Source organism: Thunnus thynnus, chromosome 23, assembly GCF_963924715.1.
Source record: "Thunnus thynnus chromosome 23, fThuThy2.1, whole genome shotgun sequence".
NCBI lineage: Eukaryota > Metazoa > Chordata > Actinopteri > Scombriformes > Scombridae > Thunnus > Thunnus thynnus.
This window is the reverse complement of record NC_089539.1, coordinates 6,465,801-6,487,253: the sequence shown is the minus strand read 5'-3', so window position 1 is coordinate 6,487,253 and position 21,453 is coordinate 6,465,801. Positions and strand designations below refer to the sequence as shown.

Below are 21,453 nucleotides of genomic sequence, written 5' to 3'. Positions count from 1 at the left end.
CACACATATATATAGTACTATACATACTATATGTATACTGTGTATTTATGTATGTGTGTGCATAAATATGTTTGTACTGTATATTCAAGAGGAGGCTGGTCCATAGAGGCAGAGGAGGTCGCTCCTCTTCTATTTTTTGAGAGGCAGGAGGGAGATCAAAATATAAAAAAGAATATTTGATTGAAACAAACCATTACCAAGTCTCAGTATCATTTATAAAATATTTTTTCTCTCTTCTTTGGAAAAATGCATGATTGAAATTCTGATGAAAATGCTTCAACAGCGACACCTGCAGGGCAAGAGGAGAAAGGGCAGTCTGTGTGAAGTGGTGGTGGGGAGCAGTGGGTATAGTGGGGGGCAGAGGAGGATGGGTTCCTGCTGTTCTCCTCAGAGCGGGATCTCTTACATCAATTTAATGTACTTGCTACTCTATGATTGGCCAAGACACGTAAAATGCTCCAAGGGAGGACGTCCTCCCTAACCAATCAACAACCAGAATGCAATATTGATGTCACAATGGTCCAATGATAGTTTCCAGATTTCATCTTCAATTCTCCCTTCTTTTTCCTTCCAACTTTATTGATAACAATCAAACTCAAACAACAGCAACATAAACAAATCTAAAGAATAAAAAGAGGACACAGAATCCCAGGGAATTCAATTATGACATTAAAAAAACATTCGGAAAAGAATTGTGCAAGAAGCTTTTTACATTCACTAAAAGCAAAATAATACATAGGAAAATAAATAAATAAAGGGGCACAGGTTAATAAAGTGATACAGTTGATAATTTTATGTTTCAAATATTGTTTGGGTCTTTGCTGCTTTTCTATTTGTCATCTTGACTATAGAGTTGTTATAGAGGCTAATATCAATTAGAAATAAAGTAAAGTTTGGTTTTCTGTTGGTATATTTCATTTTATGTATGTGGAATTTGCCAAAAAGTATAAACAGTTGGATTAAAAAGCTAACATTTTTATCTATTGAGTTATTTTTTAAATAAATGAAGCTATCACTACCAGAAAGGCAGTCACTACCGGGCGCAGTGTTACCTTTTGGCCTCTGGTCGGCTCCTTGGGATGTCCAAGTTGGTGAACAACATCAATGGCAGCAACAACATAATTTTTCTCTGCCTCAGGAAGTGCAGTTCTGCAAATGTCTTTCACTTTTGAATGAATGTTCTTGTCTGTTTTCTCTGTGATGCCATCCAGTCACAGGTTTCATCTTCTGCTGAATCTGTCAGTTTCATTAACTTTTTGTTCGGTCTCAAGAACTTTCCTCTTGAGGCCACTTGTTTTTCAGTGTGGCGTTTTCTTGTTTTAGATCAGATACCTCAAGAAAGCAGTGATCGATGGATTTTTAAGGCCCTCAATACTCAATACTATTTTTGTTAACCATGCGTTTAAGGTCATCTACGCTTTCGTTGATTTCATTAGTTTTGGTTGTCAGGACACGAATAATGTTATCTTGTTCTTCACCTAGAGATAACTCAGGATTCATCTTTGCCTTCTTTGTCTTAGCTGATCCGTTCTTTGCCGGTGTGTTGGGGCAAGAGTCACATTCACTACCTTCATTGGATTTGCAGAAATAGGAATGAGTCATACTTGTTTCTCTTTTCTGTTGAATTGTCTGTTTCCATTTCTATCGTCGGTTCTTCCATGATGAAAGTTTAGTTTTAGTCTTCCATTTTTTAACCTAATGCTAGCTTCAAAAAGTTGATGCCAATAATTCTTTCTTTCTTTGTCCGGTCTGTCCACACGACAAAAAGCAAACAACTGTTAAAATGCTATCAGTTTTCTGAATGGAGTTCAGATCGATCAGAGCTACACTAACATTGTAGCTGCTCCGTTGACACTCAAAATAACGTCATCCAAAGGCATAAATACAACAGCATTGTTATTGTTTATACACATTGATATCTACAGACTGTGTAACATTAAAATCATATAAACTCACCAGCATCTAAGATGTTTATAATTGATGACAACAGCTGAAGTGGTGTGTGACTCTGGTGTTAGCTGCTGCTAGGCTGAGAAGCCAGTTTGAAGATAAATCCACTTAATCCCAAAAGTTTAAAAAACAAAGTCCCCTCGCTGGTAAACTGCTCTGGATCAAAGCAGAATCAGGTTTTTATTCCTCCAGAAGACAAGGAAGCAGCTGCAGCAGCAGTGACAACAGACTCTTTGTCTGCTCCTCGGCTGGCTCTCTCCTGCAGAGCTCGCTTGAGCATGTGTTGACAAGCAGTGGCTCTGTCTCCCAGTTCAGCCCTGCCATACGGGTGAATTTTTCGCCCTTAGCTTAGCTTATTTTATCCTAGCTTCGCCCCATGTTACGTAAGAAGGGGCAAGAAATCTGAATGGCCTGTTGAATCACATGAGTACAGAGCAAGCCAGCCCACACCAAACTGACAGAAGGGCAAATTGAGGAAAATCAAAACCAGTGAGACAACTTTCAAAAAGAGGCAACAACAAGAATCATTACCTGATGTCAAGCAAAGAAAACAGATTTCCCTGCAAACCAGCAAGATACACTCCAGGATTAATCTGAATTTACTGTGTTCCTTCAAAATGAATCTCTGCTGAGGTAAGACACATGATATGCTTAAATGTTGCTTATTAAATGTTTGTATGCTTAGATTAAATTTGTTGACATTTGAAATTTCAATTCATACACATCATGAAAACTAAATTTGGCTGCTAACCATTTTCAGAGTTTTAACAAGTTTAATTACTTTAACTTGCAGCAGAAACCCTGCCTCCTTATGTTATAAGTGATTACATTTCCCACAAATTGTTTTTGGCGAAGCATATTTTTGTAGAATTATGTAAACACAATGTCTAGGTTTGCCAATATAACACATAACCTCACATTTTCTTTTGTTTGTTTGTGAACCAGATGGTATTTGAATATTCATATACTGTATGTTTCCTTTACTTTACTAAGCCCTCCCTCAATGGGAAACTAAAGTATGTGATAACTTTTATATGTGTCCTAACTTTAATAAAGTGCAAAGTAAAGCTGAAATGAACGGAACTCTCACTTCTTTGTGTTTGTTCCTGGCACATTTCTGTACTTACACTCACACTCTATTTGGATTTTTCAATGTCAACCCTGAAATGTGCGTCAAAATATTTGCATGTGAAAGAAATGATATCATCTCTTTGCTGTATGTCTGCAGAACACTTCCTTAAATTAACTCTATCCTAAATGATACATTCAAGCATACAGTACATTAGATCAAATATATTATCAGATCTCTCTCTCATCATGGCTGTACTCTTTCAGATAAAAGTAAAAAACCTGGAACCTGAAACTCAGACTTTGAATTTGACTGTTAAATATATTTGTTTACACCTGGCAAATATTCAGCATCCACTATGCGTCCAAAAGACAAACATATTTACAGCCTCCCAAGGGGCTGAGTACCCAACCGAGCTTATGAATCAATTATGTAATAAAGTCTAAATATTTTTTTACAAACATGTCCACAGACAACTAAAAATTCTGGTGATTTTGATACAGCTGACACATCCTGATTCACAGATCTTATCTGTTGTTAAGATAAATTAAGTGTAAATTTAGCCTACAACTGCAGTCATTTAGTAGTAATTTATTATTTATTTATTTATTATTTATTTGTTATTTATTAGTGATACAAAAGCTGAAAATAAATTAACAAAATATTTTTGTCTGTATAATACTCCACATATGGGCTGCCACCTCAGGCCAAAGATGTTCCCCCACACCACACCTACTGTGGAATTATTTCCTGGTTAATAAACCTGTATAACAAAAAACATTTGAGTGACAGACACAACCTGGGTGTGTATCTGCAGTGAAATAACAGGTTAAGTCTATGATTTGAATGTAACTGCAACTGTTGATTCAATGTTTGGATTAGACATATAAACCAGTACTTACCACTTGCACGCACACACACCTATCTATATCTATCTTTCTCTATATATACACACACACATATATATAGTACTATACATACTATATGTATACTGTGTATTTATGTATGTGTGTGCATAAATATGTTTGTACTGTATATTCAAGAGGAGGCTGGTCCATAGAGGCAGAGGAGGTTGCTCCTCTTCTATTTTTTGAGAAGCAGGAGGGAGATCAAAATATAAAAAAGAATATTTGATTGAAACAAACCATTACCAAGTCTCAGTATCATTTATAAAATATTTTTTCTCTCTTCTTTGGAAAAATGCATGATTGAAATTCTGATGAAAATGCTTCAACAGCGACACCTGCAGGGCAAGAGGAGAAAGGGCAGTCTGTGTGAAGTGGTGGTGGGGAGCAGTGGGTATAGTGGGGGGCAGAGGAGGATGGGTTCCTGCTGTTCTCCTCAGAGCGGGATCTCTTACATCAATTTAATGTACTTGCTACTCTATGATTGGCCAAGACACGTTAAATGCTCCAAGGGAGGATGTCCTCCCTAACCAATCAACAACCAGAATGCAATATTGACGTCACATTGGTCCAGTGATAGTTTCCAGATTTCATCTTCAATTCTCCCTTCTTTTTCCTTCCAACTTTATTGATAACAATCAAACTCAAACAACAGCAACATAAACAAATCTAAAGAATAAAAAGAGGACACAGAATCCCAGGGAATAAAGTTATGACATTAAAAAAACATTCGGAAAAGAATTGTGCAAGAAGCTTTTTACATTCACTAAAAGCAAAATACTACATAGGAAAATAAATAAATAAAGGGGCACAGGTTAATAAAGTGATACAGTTGATAATTTTATGTTTCAAATATTGTTTGGGTCTTTGCTGCTTTTCTATTTGTCATCTTGACTATAGAGTTGTTATAGAGGCTAATTTCAATTAGAAATAAAGTAAAGTTTGGTTTTCTGTTGGTATATTTCATTTTATGTATGTGGAATTTGCCAAAAAGTATAAACAGTTGGATTAAAAAGCTAACATTTTTATCTATTGAGTTATTTTTTAATAAATGAAGCTATCACTACCAGAAAGGCAGTCACTACCGGGCGCAGTGTTACCTTTTGGCCTCTGGTCTGCTCCTTGGGATGTCCAAGTTGGTGAACAACATCAATGGCAGCAACAACATAATTTTTCTCTGCCTCAGGAAGTGCAGTTCTGCAAATGTCTTTCACTTTTGAATGAATGTTCTTGTCTGTTTTCTCTGTGATGCCATCCAGTCACAGGTTTCATCTTCTGCTGAATCTGTCAGTTTCATTAACTTTTTGTTCGGTCTCAAGAACTTTCCTCTTGAGGCCACTTGTTTTTCAGTGTGGCGTTTTCTTGTTTTAGATCAGATACCTCAAGAAAGCAGTGATCGATGGATTTTTAAGGACCTCAATACTCAATACTATTTTTGTTAACCATGCGTTTAAGGTCATCTACATTAGTTTTGGTTGTCAGGACACGAATAATGTTATCTTGTTCTTCACCTAGAGATAACTCAGGATTCATCTTTGCCTTCTTTGTCTTAGCTGATCCGTTCTTTGCCGGTGTGTTGGGGCAAGAGTCACATTCACTACCTTCATTGGATTTGCAGAAATAGGAATGAGTCATACTTGTTTCTCTTTTCTGTTGAATTGTCTGTTTCCATTTCTATCGTCGGTTCTTCCATGATGAAAGTTTAGTTTTAGTCTTCCATTTTTTAACCTAATGCTAGCTTCAAAAAGTTGATGCCAATATGTGTTACAAGAGAAGGAGGTTTTTCCAAAAAATACAGTCGGTAGCTGGTAGTTGGTAACTTTGGTAATTAATTTGACATTTAAGTACAGGTATTTGCAACCTAAATAAACTTAAACAAAATATTAGTGAGGAAAACCCGAAGAGTTGTTCCTCAGCTGGGGAGCAGCTGGAGAGCTCCTCTCTGCTAGTGCAGCCTTGGGCTTCTTTGCCTCCGCTCTCCGGTCTGGACCCTTAGCGGGACTACGGTGATGTGCTGCGGCCCGACATACCATTGCTCTGAAAGTGAACTCCTCTCAACTACAATAGAAAGTTAACAACATAATTTAAATGAAACAATCAGGAGAGTTAGCTTGTTGTTTACTAATAATATCAGACCAGTTAACCATCAGCCACAATGTTCTGTTAACTAACAAACAAGATGACCAACAGCCACAAATGGACGTTATGACATCGATACTTCATCTCCATGAAAGAAAGTAGAAGACGTCTATGGCAAGCTGTTTTAACATTTAATGGAACCACTAGCAACCAATAGCATTTCTCCTAGTCAAAATTGTATTCTCACTAGTCGGAATGGTAATTAAAGATATCCACAATAACATTCTTACTAGTAGAAATTGTACTTCAAGATATCTACAACTTTGGTAGTACTAGTCATAAATACATTTAAGATATCTAAAAATCTTTAAAAAGTATAAGTGGCCATTTTACCATTTAATAGCTAGACTGGATATTCATTGCAGATATCTTAAATTCAGTTCTTCCTAGTCAAAATGAACATTTCAGATATCCACAATCTGAACATTTCCTATCCACAGCTGTCATTTCAGATATCTACGACGTCTTCCTAGAACAAATGACGTCACTTTTGCCATTCATGTGTATCGGGCTTTCAATTTCAGATATCCACAATTACATTTTGGATATCCAGAATGAACATTCTGGATATCTGCAGTACAATTCTTGTTAGGAGAAACTCCCATTTCAGATATCTACAATCCAATTCTTACTAGTCATAATTCTAATTTCAGATATCCAAAATGAAAAAAATGAAAAAAAAATTGTCGTTACGGATATCCACAATCCCAGATAGCATGATCTTTGTAGCCACTCTTATTGGGATACTGCTGGTCCCAGTCCTTTGGTTTCCGTGTTTGGCCTTTGTCCCCATACTCTTGGAATGAAACAAGTTTGGCATAGGGACTCGAGCTTTGACAGTGAGAGTCATAGTAGGGTCTACTGGGGGAGGGTTGCCTCCCTCTCTTTTCCTCATAAGGGCTTAAGGCATGGTCTGAGTAGTGAGTATCTCTGTAAGGTTGTCGGTACCTGTCAGGCTCCCTACAGGTGTAATCCTGATGGCGGCGAGTCCTCTGAGGAGAATAGTGTTCTGGAGAAGAATGATTGGAACGTGAGTATCTGGAGGGTTAATGTCCGTAGCCTGAGCACCATCTATTTGTGTCTCTATCTGGGCTTCTCCCATCAGGTGAAGGAGATCTTTGAGGACACACAAGCATGTGTGTCCCACAACTTTTATTGTGGGATGAGAAGCTGTAGAAAAGATACCTGGTACATGACATATTGATCTAAAATATCGCAAATTCATCTTTATGTTACACCTAATTTTTAACAGTGCTCTTGTGGTTATTTTTGTATTGTTTTGCTATGATTCATAGCAGTTATTCACAGGTTGGGTCTGTGTACTGGGAGTCCTGTCACTGTTGATAGTGGTATGGTTTGATAGCGTGTGTAGTGTTTTTATTTGAATTATTGGGTTTTTTTAAATTTTTTGATCCCTTTTCACAGGTAGGATACTCCCAGCACTCTACCAGTGGGTGGTTGGTTCCCCGGCCGTGGTACACCTGTCAGTCCTCTCCTCTTCCTCCCTTTTTAGAGGTATTAATTCCTGTTTTTAATAAATAGCCATTTATAGCAACTAACCCACAGAGATGGTGTCAGAGTGCAAAAGACTGCAGTAGTATTTACTTTGTAAGTATTTACAATATGTTGCAACAGGTAAATGACTTGGCCTCTTGGGGATGAATCCTCATGTTAAACTGCAAAGAGAGTAATGCTGCTGACTTTGGTTGTGGCCTTGGTCGATGGTCAATCAATCAGGAATGTCCTGGGTGACTGGATTAAGTTTAGTAAAAAAGATTGAAAGGCAAACATACCACACTATTTGCATAGAGATCATTTCACAGCTCAGGTTAAGTTTTTGCAAGTTATCACTACAAAAATACAACTAAACAAGGTGTCAATTAACACTGTTTCTTTGTTTTATAGCCACATATTAAGACTGATCGTCAATCATGAAGGCCAGAGCTTGTAGAGAAACAGTGGTCAGCTTTTGCTGTTCGAAGTTTGCTGCCATCTTCCTTTTCCTGGCTGTGTTTGTCTTCATCTTTGTGTATTTTAACATGGACGTCCTGCAGGTGAGAATTAGGTCTTGAGTGGGACTGCTTGAAGGGTGGACCCTGTTTGAAATTCAGTCAGATTTCAGGACATTGTTCTCAAATGCAATGTGGCTTTGGATAACAGTAATGTTCATCAATATTTGTCAACAATGATGTTTTAGGAAAATGGTTCTTTTGCTAACAATCATGCATTTGACTGACAGCAGAAACTCCTTATTCAAATATTTATATTTTTATATATTTTCATTTTATTATGGAAATTAGTGGAAACAGATGATTCCACAATGAAAACCCGATGCATTGAGAGAGTACTGTTACAAATTGACATTTTTATTTGTACATTCACTTTTGAAATTTATATGAAGAGGAAACACAAAACTACATTAGGTTTCCACCAGAATAACTAATATGAACACTTAACTTGTGTTAAATATTAATATCATAGTCAAATTGTAACATTGTCCTCGTTTGAAAATTTATTAAGAAAGATTTTTTTTAAAAAGGAGAAATAATGCTCTCTGATAAATAACACACCTGAAATTCATCAACGTGTATACATGTAGACAAGCAATATGAAAAGCAACATTTAAATTATTGCTACAGTTGTTACTGAAATGGACTGCAAGGATATTCTGACTGTAGTTTTCCTCCCTTTCTCTTTTTCATGTTGCTGTTATCACTGAGACTTTGATCAGCTTCTTTCATCAACCCCTACAAATATTCAGTGATTTTCTGATGAGGGGCAGGAAAAATCTTCCTTTTGTTTCATTTAGTTCATTTGTCTTACATTATAATTTTTTTATATATCTTTGTCACTCTCTTGACCCCTGCCAGTTTCAGCATAAAGCAATCTCCACCTTCCCTGCTCCAAAACCTCACCTGCAACACCGCTTCTGCAACTTCCAGCCACGGTCCCCTGAAGATGCTCTGGAGGAACGCCTCCTATTAGACTCCATTGCTTGGCCTGAAACTCCATCCTTGCCAGTTCCTCTTTCCCTGGAGCAGACCACCGATCCTGCCCACAGCACCTTCACTATTCTCCCAGAGAAGGGTGGACGACAGTGGCATGTAGGGGATCAGCTGGAAGTTATCATCAAAATGTATGACTTCCAGGGGCGTCCTAAGAAGTCTGGGGGAGATGTCTTACTCGCCCGTTTGCACAACCGGGCACTTGGTGCAGGTGTGGCTGGACAAGTGCTGGATCATCTCAATGGCTCCTACTCTGCTGTATTTTCTTTACTCTGGGAGGGAAGCGCACAAGTTGAGGTGATGTTTGTTTCATTAGTCTATTTTCTAATTGACCTTTAGCTAAGCCCCGCCCCTTTTAGTTACTGTTGCTAGGCCTGTCAATTTGTACTGTCTAGAGATTCATCACTCAGAATCCTTAGTAATTTTCAAAACAATGGGTCCTTGATTTCATACAGTGGTTGGATTGTTTGATATGATGTTAATCATTCTCATCAAAATCAAGATAACCAGCAATCAAATATCTGATCTCCCTCTAGCACTATCTAGGAAATAAATATTATCCTCTTTAGCATAATTTAATTTGGCAATGGATTTTCTAAAACTCAGTATGTCTAAGAGTGATATATACCACTGACATATTGAGATATTGGTTTCTTCCATTGAGTGGCAACTATTGGCAGCATATAAACCAGCTAATATACAGCAGTGAGAAACAGATGCATCTAAACTTGTGTCATCATTCAACAACAGCACAGCAGGAGAAAAGGACACATATTTATTGACATTGGCATATACCATTGAGTGAAAAAAGGCATCGACCACTCCCACAACATATATACCTTATATTATATAGTAGTAATATTTAGGTGACATTTACAAGGATGTTCCAATATTCTGTTAACATCACAGCGAAAAATCAGGATTTCTCAGGATTTAGCCATGAGTTCAAAGTTCTCATAGTGAAAGCCCAGAAATAAAATTTGAGATCCGGTCAGTTCTGACCACCTACATTGCAGTATTTGATTCTGAAAACCTTTTTTCCAAATGAAATGAGAAATGAGAAATGAGCTGCTAGTATTTTATTGAGGTAACACTTTACAATAAGGCTACATTAATTAATATCAGTTAATGCAGTAATAAGCATTAAACAGTTAATCAACAATTTACTAATGTGTCTAGTAATCATTTGCTAATGGTATTCATGTTAACTAGGGTGTTAATTTATACACTATTTAATAGTTTATAAAGATGCTATTAATATTAGTTAATGCAGTAATAAGCATTAACTAACAATTAATTTACAATAGGCAAGAAACTATTAACAAATATCTCTTGTTGACATTTATTAAGAATTTATATGTTAATTAGGATACTAACTAATATTAGTAAATGGTTGATAAAGATATTAATTAACATGTATGTCATGAAGTTCACCGCTAAGTCATTTCATTAAGAGAAAACTGTTTTTTAAATGTTTATTTGATTTGATTTATTGATTGGGAAAGTGTGCAGTTTTTAAATATTAAAGATGCACTGCACCGGAGTTAGCTCAAAGCTAATTTACATCCGCAGTCCCCCACAATCAAAACATACAACAGCACAACAACAAACAGTGCAAAGCAAAAAATATTCAGAACACATTATACAAAATACAAAATACAAAGCTACACAAAACAGCACATCACATACCCCCACAATGTCAATTAGAAATTAATAATGTAAACTTGTTAAATTGACTTGACTTGTCAAAAAGACTACCTGCGCGAATGAGAAGACCATAGATGGAGTTTAGACTCAGTGGTCACACAGCTGATTGGACTTTAGTAGATTTTTTAATTTGGCCTTGAATGTATTGATTGAACTACAGTTCTTCATATCAACAGTTAGGACATTATATATATATGATATACATCGCTTCATTTAGCTCTGGTAGATGGATTTGTCACTGACTGCTATGTCTCAGGTCCTCCAGCTACTCCTCAAGCTTTTTGTCCCAAGTGGGGTTGGTTAGTCCGCCACACCACATCGCACACACCTTCCACACATGCACATCACAAGACTGACTTCACTGATGTCCCCACTCCATACTGTAAATATTTAGTTATTTCTTTAATTTGATTTAATGTGGCTTGATTTCTTCAGAAGATAGGAGTATGCATGCACATCCAAACCCAAGAGGGCAGGTGCTAGGCTGAAAGTTAGAAAATGTAAAAAAACAAAAACAGCTAGCACACTTGATTTGTTTAGTAAATGTATCTTTTGTTACCTTTGTATCATGGTGTGTCTTCCTTGTGTTGTGCCAGGTCATAATATGGTAGGTACATTGTACTAAAAGTGTGCTTGTCATGTAAGGATCATAAAATAAACAAGACAGTACCATGTAACAAAATGTACCAACACAAGCTTAGCTTGTTGTTACCATATAAATATAACTATAAGGGTTAAACATTCAATAGGAGCTCGGTTCAAAGAAACAAGTCCCTACTGAAGCACTTGTATTCCATTTAGGGTATGATGCTACTTTGTTTATCTGGGCTCTGAGGAGTAAATATGAAAAGATAAAGTGGTTAACGTTGGCAGGTTTATTACAGTGCATTTCAGTTTATGCAAAATTGAAAAAAAATGAAAAACATGAAAATGAACATGAAAAAAATGAAAATTGATCTTGTAACCAAGAATGAAATGAAATAAAATAAAATGTCCTTAGTTTTTTTTTTAGCACAATGTATTTGTTAATGACATGGTACATGTCATGAAATGTTACCTTCTTTGACAGTTCTTCTGTTTCAGCATAGTTATTCAATAAAATGTCATGTTTTAGTTAGTATTCTGCCCTCCAGGCATTTCTATTCTGTAGTGTTATTTGGCTAATTGTACAGCTGTTTTGGACAACTTCCTTTGTAGACAGGAAGTAGGAAAAGAAAGTACATGTTGGCCACAGGATGTTAGATTTCAGCCCAACCAGAGCATCTGGTTCATCTGCTGCCATCAGGGCTCAACGTTAAGGCTTGTCTGCTTGTCCGGGACAAGTGGATTGTTTTGTAGGGCAAGTGGATGAGAAATTTACTTGCTCCACTAGACAAGTTAAAAGTCATAAGCAAAAAAAAAAAAAAAAAAAAAAATTAAGTGTGTCTTCACGTTATGTTGGGGTTTCCCCCAATATTGGCTGACCTCCCACCCCTCCTGAAAGAACCAAATAAAAACAAATGTAACTTATACCGGCAGGATAGTGAGAGCATGATAAACGCACGTAAATGCCATTTAGCAACCTCTCAAATTCAGATGTTGCATTTCCGCAAACTTTCCATCACTTTACAGCTGTTTGCTCAGACCAGTTTCTGTTGTAGCTTGTAGGAGCGCTCATTTTGTTTCTGTTTGAACACTGTAGCCTTGTATCAGACACGGAGACGGCTGTTACTGTTAACACGGCTGAAGCTAGCAGGCAGACTGAAGCCGCTTTCATGAGACAGACAAATGAATCAAAGTTCAGAGGATGATATATGACATTAACTGACGTGCAACATCAAAAAATAATGTCAGACAAAGGACCACAGTGATGTCTTAGTAACATTGCAGAACATATAAGGTAAAATATATGGTTGTGGAAGAATAATTTTCAATGTCATCACAGGGACAGTGTACAGGATGGTTAATCATTAAGACTTATGGAAAGGTCAGCGCTCATGATATTTGACTACTTGCCGATGAGCACTGGTGATATTTGAATCATTTGCCTATAACTATAATTATCAAAGGCCACAGGCCCTCTTTTTATTTTTACTGTTAGGGAGGTGTGAGTCACCATTGTTTCTAAACCTCTGTTTCAAAATGATATTTGGATCACTGCCAAAATGTCAAGGTCACTAATGATGTTAGTGGCATGTTATTAAATTATCATTAGCTCTTATAATTAAAATTAAAATTGTTAAATGTTCTAAATAAAATAATTGCATTTCCTTTTAACATGTAGCATAAAGTCTTCATCTTTTTAAATTTGGAATGAATCATGTTGATAACAGATGGTTGTCATGATGAACTGATTTCCAGTTGGAAATGTTTCACTAAATGTTAATAGCTGTGTGATTGTTTCAAATTTACAAGGGTCCCAAAGCATTAATAAATGGTTAATTGTGGTTAAGTAACATTTATTCAACACTCTGATGCATTTATGAAGTGTTAGTTAAGGGATACATGTTTTCAACTTTATGATAAGCATTACAAAGAGCATTAATAAATGATTAATTATGGTTAAGTAATGCTTATTCAACAGTTTTTTGCATTTATGAAGTGTTTCTTGCTTTTTCTCTTAATGAAATGGCTTGGCTGTGAACTTCATGACCAACATCTTAACATCTTAACCAACATTTACTAATATCAGTACCTTAATTAACATGTAAACCCTTAATAAATGTTAACACGAGACATTGATAACAGTTACTTAATGCTTATTATTGTATTAATTAACTAACTAAAAAATTAGACCCCCCTCAAAACTCTTTAAATGCATAAGTATTGCTCTTACCACAACCCCATGAACATCACTTCAACATGTTGAGAAATCCAAAGAATGACAGATCTGCTCTGTGTAGTTACTGTTGCTAAACTATGATTGGTCAATTGCTTCTCGGGGGAGGGGTTTAGTGAATGATCCGTTCTCCAGACATGGGCATCTGGAGATGTTACTGCTGTAACAGAGGCCAAATAATGGGGTTGAACTTTGAACTCTGATTCTCTGTCCTATCAGGTGACACTGGTTCACTCCAGTGAGGCTGTCACTGTGCTACACAGGCTGACCAGAGAACAGCCCGATAGGATTTATTTCCAGAGTGTCTTCCGCTCAGGCTCAGTCTCTGAAACTACCACCTGTAATGTCTGCCTGCATCAAACCCAGCAGCCACTGTGCAACTACACTGACCTCCACACAGGCGAGCCATGGTTCTGCTACAAGCCAAAGAACCTGGGCTGTGATACCAGGATCAGCAACTCCGTGGGAGAGTTCAAGCATAAGCTCAAGGCTAAGGAGGAGAAGCTTTTTCAAAGGTGAGTGAGCAGAAAGACAGGACTGGCATTTTGTTTGACTTCTAATAAATATGTATCTAAAGTTTTACTTATGTATCTCCTTAGTGGAAAATTGTGTAATTTCAGACAGCAAAGATTGAATTTAGAGATGTTTATAGTCTAAGATAATACAAAATGAAATAGATTTACTAAGTGGGAGGAGCCTGAGGCGTTTTTCACCATTCTGTATTCCCATTTCAAATTTGTTGACGTTACTTACCCAATGTTACTTAACATTAGGGGGTCCTAGAGGAAACTTTACCAGAGATGCTGGGCTGAGATAACTTCCCAACTCTGCCTATGATAGAATGCCAAATTGGATTATATATATATATGTATATATATGTATATATATATATATATATATATATGTTATATAATAATGTACTGTATTGCACTGTATTGTATTGTGACGTGTCTTTTGCACAGTCCAAATATATGTATAAAAATATAAAAAAAAGAAATGAAGCATAATGCTCAGGCAGAGCACTGAATTTGTGCTGGTTTCGGCTGATCTGCTGCAGCAGCTCCCTTCATCATCCCAACCTTGACGTTATGTGATTTTTTAAGATAAGATAAGATAAACCTTGATTAATCCTTCGAGGGAAATTCAGGTGTCATAGCAGGCAACAGCAATGAGAATGAAACACAGGAGAAGTAGAGGTAAGAGTAAAAGTCCAGACTCAAACCAAGATAATAACAATATAAATAAAAATAAAGATAAAATAAAATACTGAGCTGATGGCCCTAAATATCTGCACTGGGTCTTCAAATAAGTGAATGAGTGGACGTATGTACAGTCTATCAGTAAATGTAAAGATGTTAATCGGTACAGTCTATCAATAAACAGTCTCAGTCTATCAATCACTATCTATCAATAGATATAAATGTACATATATGAATATGAATATACATATGAATCCATATATTCATGTCCATGCAAGATTCAGTAGTTAAAGGTGTAATGTGTAAGAACTGGCCAGAATTTTTGTTTAAAACATTCCCAAATTAACTAAAATTATCAACAGAATGTGAAGAAATAACAGTTTTGACATCATGTCAAAGACCCATATGTATTGTGTTGCAGAGATATCTACAGAAGTTATCATGCTAATCAGCTAGCCCCGGCCCCGTCTGGCCTGTCCTGTCTTGTAATACCACTTTGTACCACAGGGGCAATAGTGACTTACTGTAGCATCCAGTCTACCCTCAGATCAACATGAGCGGAAGAAAAAGCAGCGCTGCCTTGAACCTTGGCAGTAATTCAGCCTGCCACACTGCCAGGCTGAATGTTGTTGAAATTTCCGCTGTAGGACTGTTAATATGTCACTTTATTACGTTTGAATATTTTTTCAGGTGAGAAAGTAACCATGTAGTTTATCCAAATAACGCCTATTTGGGAAGTTGCACCGAAATGAAAGCGTGTCCAAATTGCATTAAATTTTGACACTGCACTCCCTTTGTTCCACAGCAACGCACCCGCCAAGTGTGGAGTCGATTATTCAAGAGATACACAAAGGATATACATGCAGACATACAGACAGAGATTCCTTCCTTTAGTAGATAGACTAGTGCAGTACCCGCTCAAAACATGCCTGTTAGGAACATGCCGACTGCTTATTATTTCTCGAGAACCACATATATATGTATAAACAGACAATGTATCAATTAAAATGATATGGATTTAATGAATTAAATGGTTTAAATCCAGAAAGAAACTTCACCATTGAGACTAAACTGAGGTTGAACTGTAGAAGCAGTTTACGGCCTTCGATTGGTTCATCCTGCTGCCCATCAAACGTGTTGGCACACCTATTGGCTAGTTTTACTGCCACCATCTCTGTTCTTTCTCCTGTGTATGCTCGTTCTTCTCTCTCGAGCAGTTTAACTGAGCGGGACCCACTCAGCAAGTCCGATCCCAGAAGCCCTACCCCACTGCACTCAGACACAGAGCTGAGCAGCTCGCTGTTCACTTGTTTATTCAAAGTTTATTAATATTAAATGTGTTGCGTGTCCAAATTGCACCAAATTTCGACAGTGCTCTCCCTCGTATACCCAGCAATACACCCACCAAGTGTGAAGTAGATCGGATGAACAGTTCTCGAGATATGCAAAGGACAAACATGCATACATGGAGCGGCTGTGGCTCAGGAGGTAGAGCGGGTGGACCACTAATCAGAGAATTGGTGGTTCGATTCCCAGCTCCTCCAGTCCACATGTCGAAATGTCCTTGGGCAAGATACTGAACCCCAAATTGCTCCTGGTGGCAATCAGTTTGTGAATGTGTGTGAATGATTAGATTCCCTCCAATGGGCAGGTTGGGACCTTGCATGGTAGCAAGTACCCATGCATATGAATATGTGTGAATGGGTGAAAGCGCTTTGAGTGGTGTGACGACTAGAAAGGCACTATACAAGTACAGTCCATTTACATTTACATTTTACAGACAGAGATTCCTTGCTTTTTATAGAGAAATGCATAATGAAGGTCATGATATTGTAAAACTATTTCTATTAGCACAGGCAGAGCCCTCCACTGGCCTATGTGGGTGATACTCTAATCACACTCACATATTTGCCCACTGAAATTTGGATAAATGTAGCCAGCCAATCAGGATGTGCCTACCTGAATATGTGTGGAGCCCACAGTATATAAGGCAGCAAGACAACCTCTTCAGTGAGCAGTGTAAAAGTGGCTTTGCCCCTTGGTGGAGGGCTCTGCCTGTGCTAATAGAACTAGGGTTACAATATCATAACCTTCATTCTATCTCACACAGGCTCCACCCTCCACTGGACTCCATGGGTACAGTGGGTGGAGCCTGATGAATGAACACCCTGCCTCAACATAACATTAGACCCAGTCTCACTGATCCTGACTGGCTAAAGGATAGTTGCAGCAGCCCTCCTACTTCTTATAACCTAGGCCGTCTCAGCGGAGAAGTAGGGGGCCCCAGCCAACCCAGGTAGTACGCAACTGAACTGGGTAAAGCCATGGCCTAACCTCGTAGGGGTCCACTAACAAGCAACAGACCCTCTGCACACCTCATTCCCCAGGTCATCAAGGAGCATGGAAAACTGCAGGTGTATCATGCCCAGATGGGGGTCAGATGAAACACAACTGGCACATATTCAACCTTTTCACCAGTCCTGAGTCATTCCAGCAAGCACAGACTGTGAAAAGAGATAGAACCATATGAAAGGTAAGGGGCGTAGACCATGACGCGCATATGTCCTCAACACTCTTCCCACTAAACAAGGCCGCTGACACTGCCACATTGCCGCACTGCCACACTGCATGCAGAGTTTGCTGAAGGTGTGGGGAGCCAGGGAATAGTCAAACGGCAGTCTGTTGTACTCGTAGGCTATCCCTTGGAAGGCGAAATGAATATTCCTGCGCAGGTGGGGTGGGGGGTCCACACACTGCCAGATATCTGAGAGGAGAGGCAAGGCAAAAACCCCCTGGGCTGGACAAGACCGTAAAAACCCTCATGGAGATGGCTTGCCAGAAAGTGGGTGGAAGTGGTGTGGGGGCGAGGTATGACAGTCATCACCTGTGGGAAGTCCCAACAGACATATATCAGCGGTGGAGTTCCGTGGAACGCTGACGTACTGGGCACCAATGAGATGTCCATGATGCTGTCATCTCAGCGAGGACGACCGGAAGTGGCGACAGTGTGTCATCAGCTGGAGTGGGTTTCTCAGCATCATCAATCATTCATGAGGAAGTGATCCCACCGCTGCTGGCCTCTAATCTTGGGGAGCTCTCAGCAGTCCATGCAGGATGGTGGCTGCTGAACACCTCTCTCCGTGCGGTCTCATCCGAGGTACTTGAAGCAGAATTCATGAGGCTGTGCTGGCTATGGGGCTGGGACACAGTGAGTGACAAGTTTTTTGAAGCGGCAACTCCATCCTAGGAGAAAGCAGATAAATAGGCAAACCTCGCTGTGAATGAAGAGAAAAGGATGGCAGATAGTGGTCTCGCTGCCTTACATACTGTTGGTTCCACATGTATTCAGGTAGGCATATCCTGACTGGCCAGCCACGTCTATGCAAATTTCAGTGGGCGAATACATGCCTGCAATTGGAGGAGAGTATTATCCATAGAGTCCGGTGGAGGAAGGAGCCTGTGTGAGATAGGAAATCCAGTTATATGTAATGTTGAATATTTACTTCCAAGCAGTTGTTTCCCATATTAGTGCTTGATTGAACTTTTTGTCTTCCTTTCTTGTGTCTTTCTTTGTTATGTTGTTAGTCTTGTAATGTGTGTAAAACATTTTATAATGCATGTTTTTCTTCAGTGGTGTCAACATGAAAATCTCCATTCGAGCTTCAGGATCTGACAGTGTCACCGTGTTGCCAAAAAAGAAAGGTAATGCACAATTTTTACTACTACTGTCACCATAACCTGTATGAATAGTAATTCAAAATCGAATATTCTACAGATTATTAGAAATAAAACAGTCAGAGAAATGAACATGTGTAAAACAGCAAAAAAAGAAAACAAACCAACCTACCACTTTATTGTAGATAGCATTCTCCTGTAGAGCTGCCAGTTTGAAAAGAGTGATATCTAGTCATTGGGGAATAAAGATAAGCCATAAGGTTTTTAAATGACTGTATACCATTTATACTATTTGCATGTACCAGTGCCCCATTAGAAATAAATCTGCATGATTATTATTTATCTTCCACATATGTAGGCTACTTTTTAAATAAGCACACACAATTAAGTTTTTGCACAGTCAAATCTCAAAAAGCATATCATGAAGGTGCTCTCATTTCATCTTCCAGTCACAGCAGTGTAACATGTAATATATACTTGAATAACCACTTGAATAAAATAAATAATATTCCTCCCATCAAAATACTGGGTGAATTTTAGAAAGAATGAAGAACACAGACATCAGTCAGTATCAGTCATTCCTCTTGTCCTAATGTGCTTGTCCTCCTCCCTCTGCAGCTGATGTGAATCAATACCTGCAGGTGCCCTCTAGTAGAGAGAGCAGAGGCTGGTTTGTCTCAGCCAGTAGCTAAGTTTATAAGAATATGCCAAATTTTAATTTAATGCTACATACAGACAGCTTTCGTTTTAGCTTGTTCATAACAATTAGCTGTTAGCCTAACCAGCATGCTATGGTTGTGTAAAATATACTGACAGTGGACAGGACACTGTCAGCAAAGCAGTTGAAAGTACTGCTTTTCTACATGTTTATGCCTGTTGAGCAAGTGGTTTGATAAATTACTTATTGGCTTTTTACTTGTGAAGGTTTTATTGGGCTTACAGCAATGAATGTAGTTGTTTTCAACTCAAATAAAACATTATCATCACTTCACCTGGTTCACTGTCTCCACCAGCCTCTCTGCTGCCCACTCTGAGCCGCTCTGTGTGTGTGTGTGTGTGTGTGAGCCCCACCCTCGGTCAAACACAGAGAGCAGAGGAAAGGACAGAGAAGCTAGCACAACCATAAATGACACCAAAACGTGGTAGAGAACTCTCTACATAGTTTTTGTCTGTTCATTTGGCTTAGGTGCTGTAAAAAACACTAAGTGTTATAATGGTACAGAAAACCTTGCATCACTCTGTTTTGCACACAGACTGGAAAGTTTCCAAGCGAGAGTGTTATTGATGTGGGAGGCTTCGTGTGTTGGACCAATCAGGTGTCACAATAAACATAGAGCTTACCATCAGGTCAAAAAAGGAATGAAAGGGAGGGGGGGACTGCATGCTGGCAGATCTGAATGAATGTAGCTGTCCCGTGTTTTTGGCAGGATTAACCTTAATAAGTTTGTGTTTTGACATTTGTGCTCCTGATGGCCAGTCTGGGCCTGTGTTTGTTTCTTGTTTCATGCAGTTTTGAAGAAAGTTTTCTACATTCATATGTCTACTTAGCCATATCCTTTAACTCCTCCTCAGATCAACAAGAGGTAAAGAGCAGCATTGTGCAGTTTGGACCCGCTGGTTATTACTACCAGGGTGTGTGGCAAGCACTAAGTGGCACCACAGTCCGCCAGTTCAATACTCCTTCTGCCATCAACCAGTGTCTAAAAGGGAAGTTTGTTCACCTTCGTGGAGACTCCACCATCAGGCAGTGGTTTGAGCACCTCAACGCAGTACTACCAGGTAGTTCACCTACAGAAAATCTCTGGCAAAGGTTTGATTTTGTTCACACTGCAGATTAATGTGTCCCAATTTTGTCCTTCTGTAATACTTTTAGATCTAAAGGAGTTTAATCTGCACAGCCTGAGGAACCTTGGACCTTTCATGGCCTTAGACTATGCAAACAACATTTTGATTAAGTACCGATTCCACGGTCCCCCTGTCCGTTCTCCCAACCACGTCCCAGCCATCGAGCTGCACTACATTGCCAATGAACTAGACCGCTTAGTTGGAGGCACCAACACTGTTGTTGTTTTTGGCATCTGGGCACACTTTGGCTCTTTCCCCATTGAGCTCTACATCCGACGGCTGCAGAGCATTCGCAGGGCAGTGGTGCAGCTGCTGGACAGGGCTCCAGGTACGCTAGTTATCATCCGGACTGGAAACCCCAGAGCTTTGACGCTTTATGTGGCACTGACCAACAGTGACTGGTACTCGCTACAGTGTGACAAGGTGCTCAGGGCCATGTTCAAAGGACTAAATGTTCATCTGGTTGATGCCTGGGAGATGGTCTTGGCCCACCACCTGCCGCACATCATCCATCCACAACCTCCCATTATTAAGAATATGATCAATGTTGTCTTGTCCTACATATGCCCTCAAAAGGGCAGCTAGAGTCATATTTGTTGGGGGAAAGGAGTGGGAATCCAACCACTCGTGTTGAGTTTACATGTTTCTGTGTTTTCGCCAGATGCTGAAATGGACCTAATATTTCATGCCTTAAAATCAGTTTTAAGTTGAACACAGAGAATCTTTCCCCCTTCAGCAGATGAATGAGAGAACAGCCTTCTAGTGTCAAACTCTCCACATACATCATTCTGCACAGTGAAGCTCAAACATCCAACTGAAGTGACAAAAAGCAAAACACATTTTTGAGTGAAGCAGGACTTTAAAAAAAGACCTTGCAAGAATAAATGTTAACTGCACAAAGTATTCAATTGTTACTGTATCTTTGTTGCAACATTTAAATGCCTTGTTCACTAACCGGGACCATGCGAACAAGAATATGGATATGAAATAGTTTAATTGAGAATAATGAAAGAGAGCTGAGATGTTGAATGATGGGTGGGTTGGGGGACCAGAGGAAGGGATTAGGGATGGAGGGATGAAGGGATGGAGGGAAGAAGGGAAGAAGGGGTGAGGGTCGAGGCATATGGGATGGAGCATTGAG

The 21,453-nt window shown here is 38.8% G+C and overlaps 1 protein-coding gene across 1 annotated transcript; it reads left to right on the top strand.

The window, feature by feature from the left end:
* Positions 1-8,692: 8,692 nt before the first annotated feature.
* On the top strand, positions 8,693-21,366 carry LOC137176063 (NXPE family member 3-like). Its single transcript, XM_067582113.1, has 5 exons — positions 8,693-9,365; positions 13,813-14,108; positions 18,424-18,494; positions 20,040-20,246; positions 20,341-21,366. The coding sequence occupies exons 1-5, from the start codon at positions 8,835-8,837 to the stop codon at positions 20,895-20,897; spliced, it is 1,662 nt and encodes a 553-aa protein (XP_067438214.1). The 5' UTR covers positions 8,693-8,834; the 3' UTR covers positions 20,898-21,366.
* Positions 21,367-21,453: the final 87 nt, after the last annotated feature.

Coding starts and splice junctions, on each gene's coding strand:
- LOC137176063 (XM_067582113.1), top strand. CDS start 8,835: ATGAGGGGCAGGAAAAATCTTCCTTTTGTTTCATTTAGTTCATTTGTC. Junction 18,495..20,039: donor CGTGTTGCCAAAAAAGAAAG/GTAATGCACAAT, acceptor ACTCCTCCTCAG/ATCAACAAGAGGTAAAGAGC. Junction 20,247..20,340: donor CCTCAACGCAGTACTACCAG/GTAGTTCACCTA, acceptor TAATACTTTTAG/ATCTAAAGGAGTTTAATCTG.